The following is a 19,650-nucleotide window of genomic DNA, read 5'->3' as shown; positions in this document are numbered from 1 at the left end:
AGAGAAAGGGAGAGAGAGAGAGAAAAACGAGAAAGAGATAATAGTAGTAAAAAGGAGGAAAAAAGAGAAAGAGAGAGACAAAAGTGAATATATATATATATATATATATATATATATATATATATATATATATATATATATATATATACGTGTAACGTTGTCGTAAAACCGTAAGTAAGGCTAAGAGAGAGGTAGAGCAACCACTCGTCGAGACACGAGGGGTGGTTCGTCTTTAGCCTTTAAGTACGCCTCATATTATCCCCCACCCCCTGAAAGGAATTGCTTTTGGCGCGGGCAAATTATGCATACGTTGTCCTGTCATTTCTTCGTAATATTTCGCTGGGCAGAAGAGGGGTGTAGCACTTGGCACACTCACCGACTAATATTTGGGTTCTTAACTAATATACAAACACATGTCTTCTTTCGGTGCTTCGAGGGTGTCTCGTTCGACCTCTATGCGCGCCTTTTTGTGTGTCCGTTAGTGCTTTGTATATCGCGAACGCGCACGGAAAGTATTCAGAAAGAGAGAAAACAAAAGAAGTAAACAGTATAAGTAAAAGAGAGAAAAAGATAAAAAAGAGTAAATAAATTATCATCGAAACGAAATTTTTTTCAAATTTTTCCATCATCGATTCAAAATATAATCCGAGAAAGAAGGAGAGGAATGCTGTAAAAAAATAAAAAGAAAAACAAAAAAAAAATTAAAGAAAGGAAAAAATAAGAAAGGAAAAGATTAAATAAAAGAAAAGAAAAGAAAAGAAAAAAAAGAAATACGGGAATCTTAATGACTTTCTCTGCGCGTTCGCGTCGTTTGATCGGAGCGCATGCGCGTTCGCGTGCGCGCGCGCGTCCGCGTTTCTTGGATTTTGGTCCGACGACCTCGCTCGTGAAAGGGATTCTCAACGGGTAGGCAGCGAGCAACGTGTCCGAGGTCAGTGCTCTCCTGATCCTTGGACATTCGCGTCTGCAAGGACTATCCCTTCGCCTTCGAGGTCGCCCGGAACGCGTACGTAAGCGCCGTGCGTGCACGCGCGTGCACGTGAGTGCGTGAGGATGAGATGGGATGAAGGAGAGAGAGAGAGAAGAAGGAACAAAGTCGACCGCGGCCACGTTGGCTGACGTTAGCGAACTATCGAAAGAACATGATGTCGAGATGAACGATCGAGGAAACGGAGAAAGAGATATGTATATAAATACGCGTGATGATTCATAGCGATATCAATGATGACGATGACGACAATGAATTGATGCGATGATGAGAATGATGTTGATCATGATGATAATGATGATGATGATAATGATAATGATAATTATGATGATGATGATGATGATGATGATGATGATGATGATGATGATGATGATGATGATGATGATGATGATAATGATGGTGGTGATAATGATTATGAGATGATGGTGATGATGATGATGATGATGCTTTCGTTCCTTGGGACGCTTTATCCTGCTTGGCATTGACCTTGAAATTGTCTCGCCCTATTGTTCCCTCCGCTGACTGCACAACCTCCGTTGCCGGGGTTTACCTAGCGAAGCGACGGACGGCCAACCACCCGTGCCCGGTGTGCGGAAAACACTACGTCAACGAGGGTAGCCTTAGGAAGCATCTAGCCTGCCATCCTGAGACCAGTCAACTTAGCACGAGCCTCAGAATGTGGCCGTGCTCGGTGTGTCAAGCGGTCTTCACTCACGAGAGCGGTAAGTGCATCTTTATTTCAAAGAAAAAAATGTATACCGTCAGCGTTGATAAGCGTTCCGAAAGCCCAATCGATCTCATGATAAAGTACAACGTTTAAAATTCTTTTCGTTTCAATTTCTTGTCCATCCTTTTAGCAAATGTCAAGGGCAATTCGGATACGACCTTCACGCTAACGAATTTACACATTAATGTAATATCTTCTTATTTACGATCGATTTACAAAAGTAAATTCGAAATAAAGAAAGAAGTAAATAAAGAAAGAAAGAAAAGAAGATTGAACAAGGCGTAGCCTAACGATAAGTTCGCATTTGATCGCAGGTTTGTTGAGTCATATGGAACACATGAGGATGGATCCGAAACATCAGTTCGCGGCGCAATACGTGTTGAGTCGCGCGGCGGCCGATAGGAGAGAAAGGGAAATTCTCGCGAGTTCGAGTCTAGGTATAAAACGAGAATCGAATTCTCTTTAAACATGAAATTTTAATGATTATTATGCGTGGTAGACGATGTACACGATGCATTCTCATTGATCGAATACCGTTCAGGTGCGGGGCTAGGTGTTTTGGGAGGTCAATCTGGAGGACCACAAAATTTGCAGCAACCACCGATGTGCCCATCGCCGTCGGCCCACTCCGATAGCAGCAGTGGAAACGGACGGCTATCGTCGGCCGGAAGTGAACCTGGTACGCTCCGACTATTGGTTTTGCGCCCTGAAGGAATCGATCATTGCTCGGTGCCGTATCCGTGTATTGCAGTTTCCTTATTTCTAATTTGATCGATTAAAAGCATTTTTTAAAATTATTTATTACATTATACATACATATTGCATATTGCATTGAATACAACCTTTTTTTATTTCACTTGTTAAACGAGTTTCAATGAACGTCAAAAGACATGTAATCGTTCATAAATAGCATAATCTATAGTGCGAGACACGGCTACGGTCCCATCGTTGTACGTCGAATTAATATACGTCGAAAGAGCTCGATCGCTTCGTTTATTCATAAAATGAAAAAATTATTAGCGATATAAGAGCCAAATGGTCTTGAACGAGCATACTAACGAGAGTAGATTTCTGCGCAGGCACCGGTCTATTGAACAACAACAACAATAACAACAACAACAACATGGCATCGCCAGGACCCAGCGGTAACAAGCTGAGTGAAATGTTGAGAGCGGGCAGTCAGCCGGGTTCCGCGCAACAGTATCACGACGAGATGCAATCGCAACAACAACGCATGGCCGTCATGGCCGCCGCCGTGTCAGCGGGTGAGAAAACAACTCCAAGAAACGGACAGGATTCGCTTTTCGAATCATTCGAAACGTTCTTTTATTACTGAACGAGCGAAAGCACATACATATTACATATGATACATACGTATAGCGTTTAAACGCAATAGTTTTGCGTTTTCTTCAAGGACGTCGACGGCGTTATTACAGTTTATCGGACAACGCGAGACGACGCCATCCGGGAGAGGAGAAACGATAGCTCCGTTCCAATTATACCGATAAAGATTGATTTACAATGATGTTTTTCCGCGTCGCTGTCGTCGTGTCGACGTTACTGGCTCTCATGCCATCGAACGTAATTAATAGCGACGCTTAATAACACTAACCTATGTCTAAGCGAAATCGTTTCGTCTGTTCTTAAACGTGCCGTATTATAAAGGACACGTATCAACGAACGCTTCGTATCGTATATTTCATTTTATTTCGGTTTATGCCTCGTCACGTTCTCGCCTCCTGCTAAATTTTTCCACAAAGAATCCGCGATTCGATCGATTCGAACTTGCCTTACGACGTAACGCAATCGATCGAATTGCGATGTTCCCCTATGTCGAAAAGTTTACTGCGCACGGCGAGTACGCGAACGTATCTATGTAAAATAACATATATATATTCTGAGATTCTATCGTTATCTTCTTCGTAAGAATATTTTTCTCGACGCCCTGACTCGTATATAACAAGTCCGAATATTCCTTCGAAGGAAATAAAACTTTCACTGGCTACCTATTCACGTACGTCGAAAAAAAAACAGTACATAAATATTTATATATATATATATATATATGTATGTGTGTGTATATATATATATGTATATATGTATACAGCTATATATTAAATAAGTACTTTAGATACATGTTTCGAATTGTAATGCAACGAAATTTTAAAACGACGCTTTTCAACTTTTTACGAGACATGTTTATAAAGAATAAGATTACGTACAAATTTTCTGTCCCCCTTCTTCTGCCCGCGATTTTAATGTGATCACACTTCGTACCTATGATATGATAGAAATACGTCGTTCTAAAGTTCGACAATATCTTCTTTATTCCGCAGGTCTACAAAACTCGGTGTCGCCGAATTTGTCGCCCGTAGATATGGCGTCGTTAGCGGCAGCCATGAGGATGGGTAACAACGGAGATATGAGCGGCAGTGCTCAAGGATCAGCTGGATCTCAACAACAAAGTGTCCAGGCTACTGGGCCCGAACAAGCTCTGAGAATGCATCAAGCGGAAGCTTTGTTACGTTCTCAAGCTGAAGCTGCCCTTCGGCTAGCGGTAAGCAATGCCTCTTTGACTAATTACCTTATTGTATTATGATAAACATTTAATTCGAATATTGATAAAATAAGAACATTCGATCATAATTTAATCTACGCTTGAATTACGCTCGAAGATATATATTAACGATAGATAGACACGTATTGTGGTCGCGTTAAAACATCTTTAATCGCACGATAATAACTCTATCATCGATTTGAATCAGGTGTCCCAGGCAGCGGCCGCAGCGGCAAGTTCAGCGGTTGGGGGAGATGTAAGACATCATCTAACGCAACACAATGGCGGCGGAACTTCCGGTATACCAGGACATCACGCGAATCAACAAATGTCACAACAAGACAGCTTGTCGCCCGAGTTCGGTAAGTTTTCAGAATTAAGAATGATCAAGAAAGAAGGGAACTAATAGAATTTGATTTTTTTTTTCAAATTATTTAAAAAAATAATCATCTTTATTGATTCCGTTTTATAATCTAACAATATCTGTTAAAAATATAATTAACGTTTTGGCATATGTCTGTAATAGGGGAAGCTCTACGCCTACAGGAGCAACGATTAGAGCAAGCCCTAAGGCTTCATGGTGACCCACGCGCCCTGAGTTTTACCATCCAGCAGGTGGTCAATCAACAGAACAATCAGCAACCATGAAAGTTCAGTTACTACTGAGACGAGTGGACCCCTTGGACGCAAGAGCAGACGGCTCTGCAGCAAGTCGAGCGTATGAACCAACACCAGCAGCAGCAACAACAACAGCAACATCAACAACAAGCGCCGGAACGCTTGACACCTTTAAATAATCATCAGCAGCAGAGCTCGTCCGGCATCGGCCATCACCAGCATCAGCAACAACATCATCAAGAGGATCGAGGTGTCAAGAGGAAAGTAGAAGACATGCTCGGTAATGCTGAAAACGCGTAAAAAGCGGTGCGTTCAAGTGCGGTCATCAACGAATTCGCTCAACGTCTCAGCAGTATGAAAATGAAAAATAAACGAAAGAAAAAGCGCGCGGAAGTTTGAAATAAAAGACTTCGTAGGCGGACCGGACGATTGTTTTTCAAGAAAAACACGGCCCGAACTCCGTTAGTTTTCGCGAACCTCGCGAGATCAACGAGCCGAACTTGTTTAGCCGTATTGAAACTCGATACTCCGTTCGATTCAAATGATCCATCGGAGACGATATTAGAGATGTAGGTACGGCTAATCCGTTGCACGGTGTCGATTCAACGTAACAGTGGCGACGCTTGCCTCCGACTTTTACGATGTTCCTCGCGTCGTACACGCTGTTCCTATTTCGGTCCTAAAGAAAAAAAAAAAAAAGAAAAAAAAAACAAATGTACTGATCTCGATCGAGAACGTCGTGTACGCGACACCAGAAAAGAAGAGAGACAGAGAGAGAGAGAGAGAGAGAGAGAGAGAGAGAGAGAAGAAAGAGAGAGAGAGAGAGAGAGAGAGAGAGAGAGAGAGAGAGAGGGAAATAGAAAGATAGAAAGAAGAAAAACAGAGAGTGCTATATTATTGGTGTTTTCGCGTGTAAAAAAAATGGACGTTCTCGGGTCGTCTTCCGCCGACCCTTTTCTCAAATCGCGAATGATACCAATTGTACTGCAACATAGAAGATTCTGCAACTATAGAAGATAATACTAACTCTATCCTCTTCTACTTTAAGATCCTCTGAGATCACAGGTACGCGTCGCCACCGTTACGACCTTGTGTCGTCACCCGAAACGTGCCATAATGAATGAATGGAAGACCGTAGTCGTTCGACTCGTCCTCGTTGTGTGTACTAACACGACCACTCCTCGTCAGTCGGTCGCGTTCCGTATTGCCTTGAGGACGTGTGACGCGGTACTTATATGACTTTTTTTAGTACAAGAGCCATAACGACGGTCAACGAGAATTCACATGATCAAGTGATCCTCAAGTCCGATTCGCGGTTCAACAACCGAGCTATATGTATATTTATATATTTATATATACATATATATATATATACATGTATATATAATGTCCGCACGAACATCGGTCATTATATATGTATATGTATATATACATATATATATATATATATTTATATTTATATACATATGTATGTACATGTATCTATGTATGTATGTATACATACAAGCCAGTCTCAAGGTTCCCTTAATCTTAATCTCCTGTAACGTTTAAGAAGACGAATAACACGCGATACACACAGAAACACAGATGAAAAATAGAAAGAAAATGGATAGAGTCGGAGTGAAACCGCCGTACACGTATACGTGCGTCGACAAAACGATGAGAAGATCGGTCGCAGCACTCTTTCGAGCGAGAGATAAACCCTTCTCCTCGTAATCGTAATTCACGCTTACGGCTACGTGAAAGCACACATATTATATACACGCATACACACAAATAAACTCCGTGAAGAGAAGAAAGAAAATAGGAGGGCCGAACGTGTTTCTCAACGAGCGTGTCGCGTTCCCGAAAAACAATCCAAACGAGTGTGAAAGAACGTTAGTGATAAACACACACGCAGAGATTCACACACACACACACACACATACAGGCACACACACACGTATATATATATATATATACACACGCTAATATAGCGTGGACAAATGGGGAACGCATCACACGCATATAACCACACACGCACGTATAGACATTTGGTAGGACACACTCTGTACACATTAAGCACATACTGAAAATACAGTTACTGGTAAGATACACATAAATAAACACACACACATACATATATATATATATACACACATATACACACATACGTACTGTGTAAACTCTTGAAGAAAAAAAATGCGCGCAACTTGTGCTCGTGATAGCACGAAAACTATTAGCTCGTAAGCGGACAAACAAAATATAATTATTACAAACAGTTATATTATATATATTATATATACATACAGAGTATGAAGAGTATGATGGAAGAAGCGAAGAGAAACAAAAAAGAAAAAAAAAGAAAAGAATAGTGCACGGGTGCGAAAAGAGAGAAAGAGAGGGAGAGAGAGAGAGCGAGAAAGAGAGAGTGTGTGAAAGAGAGAGAGAGAAAGAGAGAGAGAGAAAGAGTAGAAAGTCACCCGAGTAAAGCACGCAAAACACACATTTTAAAATGAAAAAAAAAAAAAAATTTGAGCGTGAATGCGAACGAACGTTTTTCGTGTGCGAGCACGCTCGAGATGATGATGAAGAGATAAATAAAAAAAAAACTAAATGCTAAATATTATATATATATTATATATATAAATATTATAAATAATGAATATAGGGTCTATGAGACTAGGATAGTTAGGCGAAAGAGAAATTTCGTGCGAATGAGGCGAGCGCATCTGTGCGATTTTATGCGATTCCAAGTATCTTCGCCGAGAAAATGTATAAATACGAAGAATGATTGAGAAAAAGAGAGAAAGAGAGAGAACGAATGAAAGTTAGTGAGAATGAGTATGAATCTACGAGTGAAAGAGAAACAGAGACAGAAGCAATAACGAAAGAAAGAACGAGTGAAAGAGATCGATGAATGAGGCGACGAAATTGGAAACGACGCGTAAACGCACGGATGCGCACGCAGTGCGAATGTTAGAATCGAGCAAATGAGAATGCTTCGTGAGCATCAAGGAAGAGAACGAATGCGTGAAGATTAAAAAAAAAAAGCGGAGCGTTTGAGATTTTAGAATGACGTGCTTCAGGTAATCTGAGGTCCTGTGATCGTTATAAGCGAAATATTTTTTTATTTCCGGGTAATATATCTGAACGCGTAAAGCACTTGCGTCGTTTCGAACTTTTACTTGCAATATACCGTTACGTTCTCGCAATACTTAGGAAGAAAGGAGATTGAACAAAAGAAAAAACGAAAAAGAATAAAATAAAGACGAATAAGAAGAGAAATGGATGAGAGAAAAAAATAATACGAAGATGAGGATGACGAAAGGATGATGAAAGTGTATCGTAAAAAGTCCGTACGTTTTGACCATGGAGCGAACTATAGGAAAAAAAAAACTCGAGCCAACCCCCTTTGACCTTTTCAAAAGGCGACCATTCATACTTTAGAATCCTATTTAACCTTTCATGTTACTTCACCTAAACCTTCACCATCACGGGATGAACAAATCTTTCGATCTAGTTTCCAATCTCATGTCATTTAAAAAAGAAAAATAACAAAATAAAAAATAATATATCGTGGATCGTCCGTACTTTCGATGGGATTTCTTTCGACAATTTCAATTATAAGACGAATATTGACGCTATATATGCGCTAAATCGACGAGATAACGAAACTGAATTTTACAATGTTAATCATTCGCGGACGTAACAATGATTGAAAGCGGGAGATAATAATAATAATGATAATGATAATAAGACCTACAAAAAGTGAAAATAAAAAATAAACGGAGCCCTCTTTCGGACAAAGAAAAAACGAGAAAAAAAAACAGAAGACAAAAAGAAAAGAAAGAAAAAGAAAAATCAATGCCGACGGTAACGGTAATTATTCGGAAAAAATAATAAAAAAGTATATAGAGGGTTGATTAAAAATTAAAACGGATCGGAAGTACAAAAGAGGCGCGATAAGATTCGACTCATTGTCAGAAGACGTTCGACTTCGTTTCTTTGACTGACAATCGCGGAACTAGTAGAGTGCGGAAACGAATGGTAGCGTGCCGAATATAATAATCTCTTTCCTCTCCCCTTGACATACGTCGAACCGCGTTGTTGTTGTTATTGTTATTGTTGTTGTTGGCCCCCATTCGGAGACTCTCGACGAGACTTTTCGTTCTTTACCGGCTCGTAACTTACTACCTGATAATATCTCCCGCTTTTGTTGTTTCTTCCACGATTTGATTTGATAAAAAAAAATATATATAGATATATATTTCCTCACGAGTTTCCTTGACGGAGAAAGAAATTTTTTTTTCGAAGAACTATTTCGGAGCAACAAAATTTCTCAAAGAAATTCGTTAATGCCCTATAATTTAATACCGTGGACACGAGAATGAAAAAAGGAAAAAAGAAAAGAAATGAAATGAAAAGAAATGAAAATTATAAAAAGTCAAAGGAGATAGGAAAAAAAACCCATCTAAAGAAGGGAATCGATCGATTTTAATTTTTATGTTAAATCTAGAATGAAATAACGTCGGGTTTTGGTGTCTCTCTCATTTTCCCTTTTCAAGGAACTTGTTCCCGTCAAGTCCCTTTGTTCGCCAATTACGAAAGTATAGCCTAACGTCGTCATCTTCGTTGAACGTAAAAGACACGCGCCAAGAAAAGCCGCCGGGTAAACAGGCTTTTTTCACCATCCGGGACGAGAAAAGAAAAGATCGCTAAAGGATTCATCGTCAAAGCTACATTTTACAATCGAACCCGCCTCGCGCGCGAGACTCCGGAGATATCGAAACTTTCGACGATCTCGCGCCGCGGTCAAGAAATAATTTTGCGTCTCGTTAAAAATATGAAATAAAGGAAAACAATTTTTTCGATCAAACGTGCCCCAAAATTAACTCGATAGACCAAAGCGCGGCGTATAACGAGAATAAAAAAACAAAAGAAAATAAAAAGAAATCCAAAAAATGAGCACTCACGAGAATGGAGAAACAAAAATTAAAAGCACGAAAAAAAATGTTTAACAGGATAAAAAGAAAAAGTAAACTTCGTTTCCCGAGTCTCGCGCTGAGCGATCGCGGGTCGATCATTGGTCGTTCTTATTATAAAGAATTTTTACGTTACAGGGCGTTTTTTCCTCGGATTAAGTAGTATGTAAATACACCTTGATATCACAAGCATAAACTGAGAATTTACTGGTAAACTTAAAGGAAGTACATAATGCGAAATAGGGTTAGTTTCTATGTAAATACCTAAAGCTGGACGAGTGCATACACCTCGTTCATGCAACCAACGATAATCGTTTTTATCGAACCAGAGCTTCTGTTCGTCGTCGGTGTACGCCTGGACGTCGATGAGCGTTCCTATTCGGATTATCCTCTTACGCTCGTCTTGGAACAAATGGCGGTAATCTTAAAAGGAACGCTCTGCGAGCCGAGCGTCGCTGATCGGGAAATTCTTTTTTTTTCTCGACACCGATACTCTCACGCGCGACACGCGCCTATGCATATACTTACACTTATACTAACACTTAACACACTTATGCATACACACAGATACACACATATATACACATACCACAGACACACAAAGATAGCCTTGCGATGGATTGTACAGCTATGCTAAAACAACATTACCAACTCGAACAACAACTTTCGGCATTATCATATTACTCTTGCACAACTCGGCACCGATGAGAATTCTATATATATATATATATATATATATATATATATATATATATATATATATATATATATATATATATTTTTTTTTCTCTGACTTCGGGCTAGGGACCAACATTCGGTTTTACTCAGCATCGATAAAGATAATCGGACCGACCGTTTAGATAGAGTGACAAAAGAAACAACGTAACGCTGTTTTATATTTGGGACGAAGCAAAGATCACGAATTATTTTTTAACCTCGTTTGTCATGCACGTATCGAAATATAAACGAAAATTCGTTAATTATAGGGAAAGAAAGAAAAAGAGAGAGAGAGAGAGAGAGAGAGAGAGGGAGAGAGAAAGAAAGAGCGAGAGCGTTGGGTTGATCGGCATGAAAGATTTGTGGATGTCATTTTAACTGCAATATCATTTAAGTTGTGTTCTTTGAACATGACTTGAAGGTTGCGAAATTTTTGAAAGGTTGAAGCGAATGTGCATGAACGAGAGTGCGAACGAACTTAGCTTCGAGGGCACAAAGTTGAGATTTAGATAAACCAAACGGAAAAGAGAAAAAAAGAAAAAAGAAATACTACATAGAAAGAATACGATCCGATCAGAAATTTTTGAATGACTTCGCTTTCATACAAAAGATATATATGTGTAACGATAATCAACCAAAAAAAGAAAGAAAGAAAGAAAGATAAAAAAAAAAACAAACATCATCGACCGACAAATCCCAACAATTACAAAAATCATTTCAAAAAGATTAGAGTAAAAATAATAAAGAGCTTGATTTTTACGGTCCCTAAGAAAAATCCACGAAGGAAAAAAAGAGAAAGAAAATAAAATGGGTGCACAAAACAATACGATAAGAGTGCAGGAAAACAAAAGCAAAACAAAAACAAAAAAAAACAAAAAAAGAAAAAAGAAAAAGAGAAAAAAGTGAAAAGAGAAAAGAAAAAAATGAGAAGCTTTCGAAATGATACAAAAAAGAAAAAAGGTTAGAAAACAAAGAAAAAACGATAAAATCAAAAAAGCAGTACCATTTATCACCACCATCACCATCACAAAAGATATAGAACAACAGCAACAATACAAAAAACACTATACCACTCTAACCACCCACGTCAAAATCCTTCATGGACGCGAGCACACGCACCGTGGACCCATGAAACGATTGACAGGCGAGAATTTTTCAACAAAAAAGATAATAATAAATAATTTAAAAAAAAAAAAAAAAGAAAAACGGTGCATCCTGCCGTGCGCCGAGGGTTGCTTTTTCATGTTGAATGCAAAAGTAACGAGAAAGAAAAAAAATATGTAAGTTAGAGAACAAGCGCACACACACACATTCGAACGGGGCAGCCAATTGAAATTTTCCCCGCTACCCAACTAACCTTTTCCAACCGTTAATCTGACAGCCATTATCCCCGTCCAACCTCTAAAAACCATCACCCCCACCCCACCCAAAAAATAATAATAGAGAGTGAGAAAGAAAAAAAAGAAGCATAATAAATATCAATCACACACATCTCCGCGCGAGAAGGAGGAATTCCCGAGGCGCCGGCCCGTGCCCCGCGAACGTTGTATCATAATTTAAAATTAAATGAAAATAATAAGAAGTAACGCAAAAAAAATAATAAAAAATAAATAAATAAATAAACGCTAATAATAATAACGCGAAAGAAAAGCTAAAAAAAAAAATAAATAAATAAATAAATAAACACAATGAAAAGCACACAACATTACAATAGCTCTAGTAGTGTATGTTCTGTAATCGAAGCAGGAATAAGCGCAGATAAATGATAAAAATAAGCGCGCACGTCAGAGCGTCCACCTTTTTCAAAAAGAGGTGGGAGAATGACGTGCCGCAAAAAAAAAGCACAAAAAAATAATTTACAAATATATTGATTTACATATGCCCGTAACTAATAAGCGGGTCGGTGGCGCAGCGCTCGCGAGCAGCATTCGCCCCATTTGTAATGTGCTCTCTCTAGCTCCTCCATCCTCTTCCATATAAACGGGCAACGATCTTCTTTCTCGTTTAATTGTTCACGGGGGATTACCGTTATACTTATCAAACTCGGGCCAGTAGGTAAATGCGAATCTTCGAAAAGTGAGGGAAACGGAGAATGGGAGAGCGTACGAACCCGAAAGGTTAAAACGGTCCTTGTGCGAACCAACTAGACTTAATTCTAGTCTAGCTCAACGAGAAGAAGACAAACCCGATTATCACGCTAAGAAATGAAGAAAGAAAAAAAGAAAGAGAGAGAGAGAGGAAGAGGAAGAGAGATATATATATACAGAGAGAGAGAGAGAGAGAGAGAGAAAAACAGACAGACACACAAATATGTAAATTATCTGAGGCGAGTCTATGCGGCGAGACCCTGCAAAACCGACCCTAACCATAATCTTAATCTCTTTCATGTAAATTTGCTAAATGTTTAAATAATCTAAAACTTGCCATAGCCCGGATGCGCTGGTGCATACTCCCAGCGCATACACACTACAAATACGACTCGACTTAACGAATAAATGCAAAAATCCGCGGTAACGTCTCCAGTGCAAATGACGTTTCAGGGTTGAGCGACGCCCACGTCAATCAATGGGAACGCCCGCGGTAGAATTGGTATTCTCGACAAGGAACAATTCACAACAAGCACAGATTACAACTACAGCAACAGAGGAACACGAGCAATTACCCGAATACATCGGACACAAATACACGCACAGCAATTGGTAAGGAGAGCCCTGTACACATAAACACATTCTTATTACACGCTCGACAAACTCTTACACTATATCTACACTTCGTACACATAATAAATACACATGCTACGGATATGTAAAGCCAATTGATTTTGTAAATTGTCCAAAAAAGGAAATTTTTCGTGTGAGTTTTAAACGGCAAAAGAAGAAAAAGAAAAAAAAAAAGCAAAAAAAGAAAAGTAATAGAAAAATAATAATTTCAAGAAAGCTTAACGTGGCAAAGCAACAATTAAAACATATTCGGCCCAACATTATATCTATATTTATACGATATTTTCATGCGACAATTCGGAATATCGCACCGATCCGTCTGGAATGGATTTGTTGGAGGATATTTGAATCGGACCATCCTTCCAGGTGGAAAGGATCCATACCACCGATGAAAAAAGCTTCACGGTGGCTCGAGCAAAAGAAAAATAAAAAAAAATAAAAAACAAATCAAGAAAAAAAAACACATAAAGCTAATGTTTTGAATAATAGAAAAAAAAAAAATTAAATGAATCAGTAAGAAAACATTCGCGGCCTTTGGCATACGTTTGGATGCAGAACCGATGATGAATGAGCTTGCACGGAATCCCGTGCGATCTCCATGGTCCCCCGGACTTGACGATAGAAAACCCGGCAATGATACGAAAGAACTCTTCTTCTTGGAGAGTTTCGATCCTGATGATGGACAGACAATGAGGTGCCGCAAAGTAGTCCGATGGACAAAAATATGAATGGATGAAAGGAAAGGAAAAAAGAAAAGAATGAGAATGAGATAATCGTCATGAGAGACTTACGGCATCTCGGTATAATCTAGTGAACTGTCTGTTCCACAATATATATATATACATACATATATGTATATATATATATATATATATCACAAAAAGAATAAAAAATAAAATAAAATAAACGAAGAAAAGATAAAGATGAAGAAGATAAAAGAAGAAGAATAAGAAGTCGAAGGAGAAGAAAGGCGCTATTAAATAAGACGACCTAGGAAGTGGCAGCGGCGTTGTAGGAGCCGTTGTTCGAGTACGGCTTTACAAGCAAAAACCGTTGGTTTGTTTTCGATCGGGTTTTAATTTTTTAATGAAATAATCTCACGACGAATATCGCGTACGATCGAGATCGCTGATTTCAAATCGAAAAAAAGGGCGAATGACGTATGTGTATATTCGTGGCAGTGTGTATCGTAAGTGCGCAGCATATGATAAAACCGACAGTCTAGCAGTGCGAGCGCCTCGGCGGCATTCGCGTCTTCACGCGGTGACCTTGACCGAGCCTCCGTGATTAAAAACCGGAATAAGTTGTTTCAATGTCCACTATATAAATGAAGAGCCATAGTCGTTATAAGGCGGTGACTCCAACCTCGATATCGTCGACGACCGAACAAATCCGTCCTTAATTTCGATTTTATCTAATTTTAATTCGAATCTAAACTGACGATCCAATAAATTCGAATGCAATTTGATGAAGCTTAATACATCGTGTAACAAAATTTAAAATCGACTTTTGGAAAAATTCTCGATCAGTGAGCGATAACATATCAAAATTTAGGTATACTAATATATACCAAAAGAAAATAATATATTTGGCGCGAAAAGAAAAATAGCAGGAGAAGGAGGAGGAAGAAGAAAAAGAAGAAAAAAAATTTCGCCCACTATCCAGGACGGATAAAAATCGTATCATATCGCTTGGGAAAAAATATTAGCAAAAATAACATCCAAAGGAGTGGCAACTGCCTTTTTCATTCGGACGACCAATAACAACTGCGATTCTCGACGATGACGAGCGTTCGGAGTCATTGCGTGGGTCCGTCACTGAAGGCCTCGTGATTCTGACGAACGCGGTGCCTTCGTGACGGGCGATACTCTTTTTCAAAATATTCTCCAAGTTTTCGTTAATGAGAATGTGTTTTTTCTCCCTTGTATCCCTTAGTGAACCCTCTCCATTCGTATCCGAGGTGAAAGACCGAGTCCGATCGCAAAACAATACGATTTAGAGACAATCAATCAATCAGACGATAGACGTATCAAACAAATGAGTATAAAAAAAAAAGCATACACACAGAAAAAACAAACGGATAAAACATAAATAAGGCCTAAAATGAAATCGATGATGACACATAACCGTCCGTTGAGTGGGTGCCTTCGTCAGGGTTTTCCGTTACATTAAACGAACGTTTTCAAGTATAACTCACAATTAGTAGTGTTATGGTAGAACAGTAATTACAGTGTACCGCAGTAAACAATTAACTAAGTAAGTATACAGGAAGCACGTGGTCTTTTTCAGTGTCTACAGTATCGTCGTACACCACCGTGCAGTGGAACGACCGGAAACACCGGATTCATTTCGCGTGCAGTTCCCTTCCCGCCAATTTCACCTCTTACCCTCCATCGTCATTACTAATCCAAAAAAAATTCACTAAGCAGGTCGATTCAATTCAGTAAATTCACAAAATGACGGATGGATCGAAAATTTTGATCGAAAGGAAAATACTTCGAAATACCCTCCCATCTACCCGTCCTACCGAATCCGTCGTTTCGACGCCATCCACCGTCCGCGAGATCAGAGATACAATCAGCATTTAACAGATAAATATGATAATAAGTGTACTAAGTGTCCGTAGTTTAGCCAACGTGTACATTGTATACTCCAATAGAGGAAAGGAAGGGAAAGAAGTTGGATGGATATAGAACAAGAAAAGGAACAATTTTATAAATAAAATAGATAGTTTAGAGAGGAGAAAGAGCGAGAGATAGAGAAAGAGGGAGATAGGGAGAGAGGAAGAGAGAGATAAGAAGAGAGAGAGAGAGAGAGAGAGTGAGTTTAAAAACGATTGCACGGTGGAGCCATATTTAACCAATCAATATGATTAATTAATAACAGTACCGTAACCATTTGTCAAGTCGACTTAATTAACAGTTAAGCAGAATGCATACGTATACACTTGCATACATACATACATGCAAACATACATACACACACATACATACACAGGAACACGTGTAATTACGTAAAAAACGTATCCACGTATCCAACGTGTAACACACAACAGGAACACGAGCACGAGATGATACAAAGGGGAAAATAATAACACAAGAAACATAGAAACATCCGTACTCAAGAGTATGTAAGGGTCAAGCGATCGCACAGTATCGCTCATTACTTATTAAATAAATCGCGTAGGCACTCACTACGGATAGGAAAATAGAGGACTTTGGGACTCGGACCCGGATAAGAGGGTGCCTGAACGTGCGAGCCACTTCACTCTCGCGTATGTAGCCTACGTGTTTCCCTCTCGTCGAGAGCACGAACGATCGAAAAAAAGTGTGTGACGCGCGTTCAGGTTCTATCCTGTCGTTATTTCAATTGATCTTTCCAGTGCAGCCTTGAGTTATTTCACTTATGGCGTTGCTTTCAACACAAAATAAAACCCCCTACCACCCACCCCCCACTGGCCACCTAAAAATCATCCGCTCATATTCCTCGAAAGGATGACATACCCTCGACACACCAATCCTCCTCAGTTTCACACGTACGCGTTGTTTCAAGTTCGTTCGCGATGTCTCGATTACGTGATCGCCCTTTTGGGCACGTCTCCTCGTCCAACAAAAGAAAAATTTGTGATCAAATTCTTTCTATTGTATTTTTCTTTTTATTATTATTATTATTATTATCAACTATTTCAAATTTCGAAAATATTTAACATATGAAATATGATCTCTTTCGGGTTAATGAATTCGGATTAAAATACATTTGCTTTTTGTTTTGTCAAATTCGAAGATCTTAAAAATTCACGGAAAGCATTGACAGTAATTGTGATAGAAGAAAAAAAAAACAAAAAAAAAAAGAAATAGAAAATTGTATAAAATACTTTGTATAAAATGGATGAGAGGAGCCATGCCTGAGCCACGACGATCGAAAAGGTGCGAACGTTGAGTTAAACATTTTGAAGACTTTTATGTACAGTTAGTTACCGTTTAATACAGCGCATATTATCGTTTATTTCGTTGGCGCTCCTTTGTTCTGCCTTTCACGATTCACGACGATCCTCAGACCGGATCGTTCGAAATTTCGATTGATTTGGCAAGACAAACGGACCCACGGCATCTTTAATGGTATCGATTGAGTTTGGTCGAAGTCCCCTTTTGGGCAAACACACCGACGCACTTCCGGTCCCGCTGGCTCGCCGTAAATCATTCAAGAAAGAGAAAGAAAGAGAAAGAGAAAGAGAGAGAGAGAGAGAGAGAGAGAAAGCGAGAAAAAAAGAGAGTCAGAAAGCCTCCCGTTCGAAATTCGATTCTAGTCAAAAAAGGTACAAAGCCGCAGCAAGTGGAGCTCGTTGCGGAGAAAATCGGTACTTATTTTAGCATATGCTATGAAACTAAACAAAACGAAAGGGAAAAAAAGGAAGGAGAAAAAATCGGTTAGAGTAAAGAACGGGAGGAGCTCTTAGTGATCGCAAGAAAGGAAACAAGAGCAGGAATTAAAAGGTAAGAAGAGATGGGGGAAAAAGCAGAAGGGATGAAAAATCGGCCAATTTCCAAAATACGCGGCCTAGCGGGACCGTACCCGAAAGAATATATCCGCGCGTTGTTGACAAAACGTAGCCTCTTTTCGTTGTACATCACACGTCGGCCATGACACGGTCGATCTCCATTGTATGAGGAAGAAAAAAAAAAAAAAAAAAAAAAAAAAAAGAAGGAAAGTAAGAAAGTAAGAAAGAAAGAAAGGAAGAAAGAAAGAAAAGAGAAAAAAAACGTACGACACTCTTTCCGAAAGAAAATACAAAAAAGAATAAAAATTTGCAAAAAAATGGATGTACGGTGCGAATGAATCTTTCGAGAAGCTTCGATCGTTGTTCCGTCGCGTTTTTCAGTTTTTCTTTTTCTACCGAACCGCAACCGTTAATAACCCCCGACCTACCCCCATTCGCTTAAGGCAAGGTCCACGAAACAGAGGCCTCTTTTTTCTGAATCATGATTCGGAAAGATATTAGGCCTCGGTCTTGCGAACCAAGCCATTCGATACCGCGGTTAATCCTTACAATTATTACTATTACTACTATTATTATCATTATCATTAATATCATTACGATTTATTAGTTGTATTAATAATTATTATAAACTTTACTGGGGGCAATTGGAAGCGTATTTTATAGAGAGTATATATATATAAATCTATATATATATATATATATATATATATATATATATATATATATATATATCTATAAAAAAAAAAAGAAAGAAAGAAAGAATGAGATAGAGAAAAAAAAGAGTGCAAGGGCTAGGTGAAAAATTTTCCCGATTCGTCGAAGCCATAATATATGAATTATTTTTTATGTTATAGCCTTATATGCGTAACGCTTAAGAAATGAATACCGATGAGATGCGATGGCAAAGGAAGCAAAAAGGCCACGTTATTTTATTTTTGTATTTTTTTTGTATCTTTTTTCTTTTTTTTTTTTTTTTTTTTTTTTTTTTTTTTTTTTTTTTTTTTTTTTGAAAAAACGCTTCTTTCTTTTTGTCACCTCTTCTTCTTTTTTCTTTTTTTTACATTTGTTCTTTCCGTTTTCTTTCCCTTTATTTTTATTTTTTTTTGTATCTTTTCTTTTATATCTAATACTTTACCTACAGACATACCTACACGTACACTTTATATACGTACACACATGGTAATGCTTGTTAAATATTATTATACATTTATTATATTTAGGCGAATATTTATGTAAAGCCCGCGTTTGGTCTCACGTAGGTGAAGAACGCGAAGAAAAGAAGAAGACGCGTTCCTCGTCTTAGATTTTTCGTTGCGAATATTATCGCGACGTCACTATTTTGTCTCGTCGCTTATTTGATTTTTCTTTTTTCCTTTATTTTATTTTTTCTTTTTTTTTTTTTTTGTTGTCCGCGACAAAAAAAGAAAACGACATTAAAAAAGGCAAACGATTGTAAAGATGAGCTCATTCGTAATTACGCTAGTTCGTGATTAGCCTTATTTCGTCTAAATTCCTATGATCCTTCGAATTCCCATTCTCATTGTCTGAAGCTTCGTTGAAACGTTTAAAACGACAATAATCATCGTAGTTTCTTCTTCTTAAAAAAAAAAAAAAAAAAGAAAAAAAAAAACAAAAGAAAGAAGATAATAATAATAGATAAATTAGTAAAAAGTAAAAGAATAGAACATTTATATTTTTTCTCGAAGTAAATAAGTACCTTTTCGAAGAAGGAAAGAAATTTTATTGTTCAATCAAAAAATTGCGGAAAAGAAACCTCTTTCACTAGCGTATTCCTTCTTTTCCTTTCGTCGTTTACCTACTCTCTTAAGTCTCTTTCCTTATCTTTTAGTCGATGACGAGA

At 38.4% G+C, this 19,650-nt stretch overlaps 1 protein-coding gene across 11 annotated transcripts in view; it reads left to right on the top strand.

Annotated features, from left to right (window-relative positions):
* Positions 1 to 16,362, top strand: part of LOC124951052 (zinc finger protein 853-like) — an 89,511-nt gene extending 73,149 nt beyond the window's left edge. For 5 of the 11 annotated variants that reach the window (XM_047498790.1, XM_047498792.1, XM_047498788.1 and 2 more), the window contains exons 6-12: positions 1,408 to 1,710; positions 2,030 to 2,152; positions 2,257 to 2,394; positions 2,783 to 2,980; positions 4,052 to 4,272; positions 4,481 to 4,634; positions 4,799 to 16,362. In XM_047498790.1, the coding sequence (XP_047354746.1) occupies positions 1,408 to 1,710; positions 2,030 to 2,152; positions 2,257 to 2,394; positions 2,783 to 2,980; positions 4,052 to 4,272; positions 4,481 to 4,634; positions 4,799 to 4,920 (1,259 nt within the window). In that variant the 3' untranslated portion in view covers positions 4,921 to 16,362. The remainder of the gene's footprint in view (positions 1 to 1,407; positions 1,711 to 2,029; positions 2,153 to 2,256; positions 2,395 to 2,782; positions 2,981 to 4,051; positions 4,273 to 4,480; positions 4,635 to 4,798) is intronic. The other 6 variants (XM_047498795.1, XM_047498794.1, XM_047498789.1 and 3 more) reach the window with 6 other exon arrangements.
* Positions 16,363 to 19,650: the final 3,288 nt, after the last annotated feature.

This window comes from Vespa velutina, chromosome 8 (assembly GCF_912470025.1).
Source record: "Vespa velutina chromosome 8, iVesVel2.1, whole genome shotgun sequence".
Classification (NCBI taxonomy): Eukaryota; Metazoa; Arthropoda; class Insecta; order Hymenoptera; family Vespidae; genus Vespa; species Vespa velutina.
The sequence above is the reverse complement of the archived record's forward strand: the minus strand, read 5'-3'. Positions and strand labels throughout refer to the sequence as shown.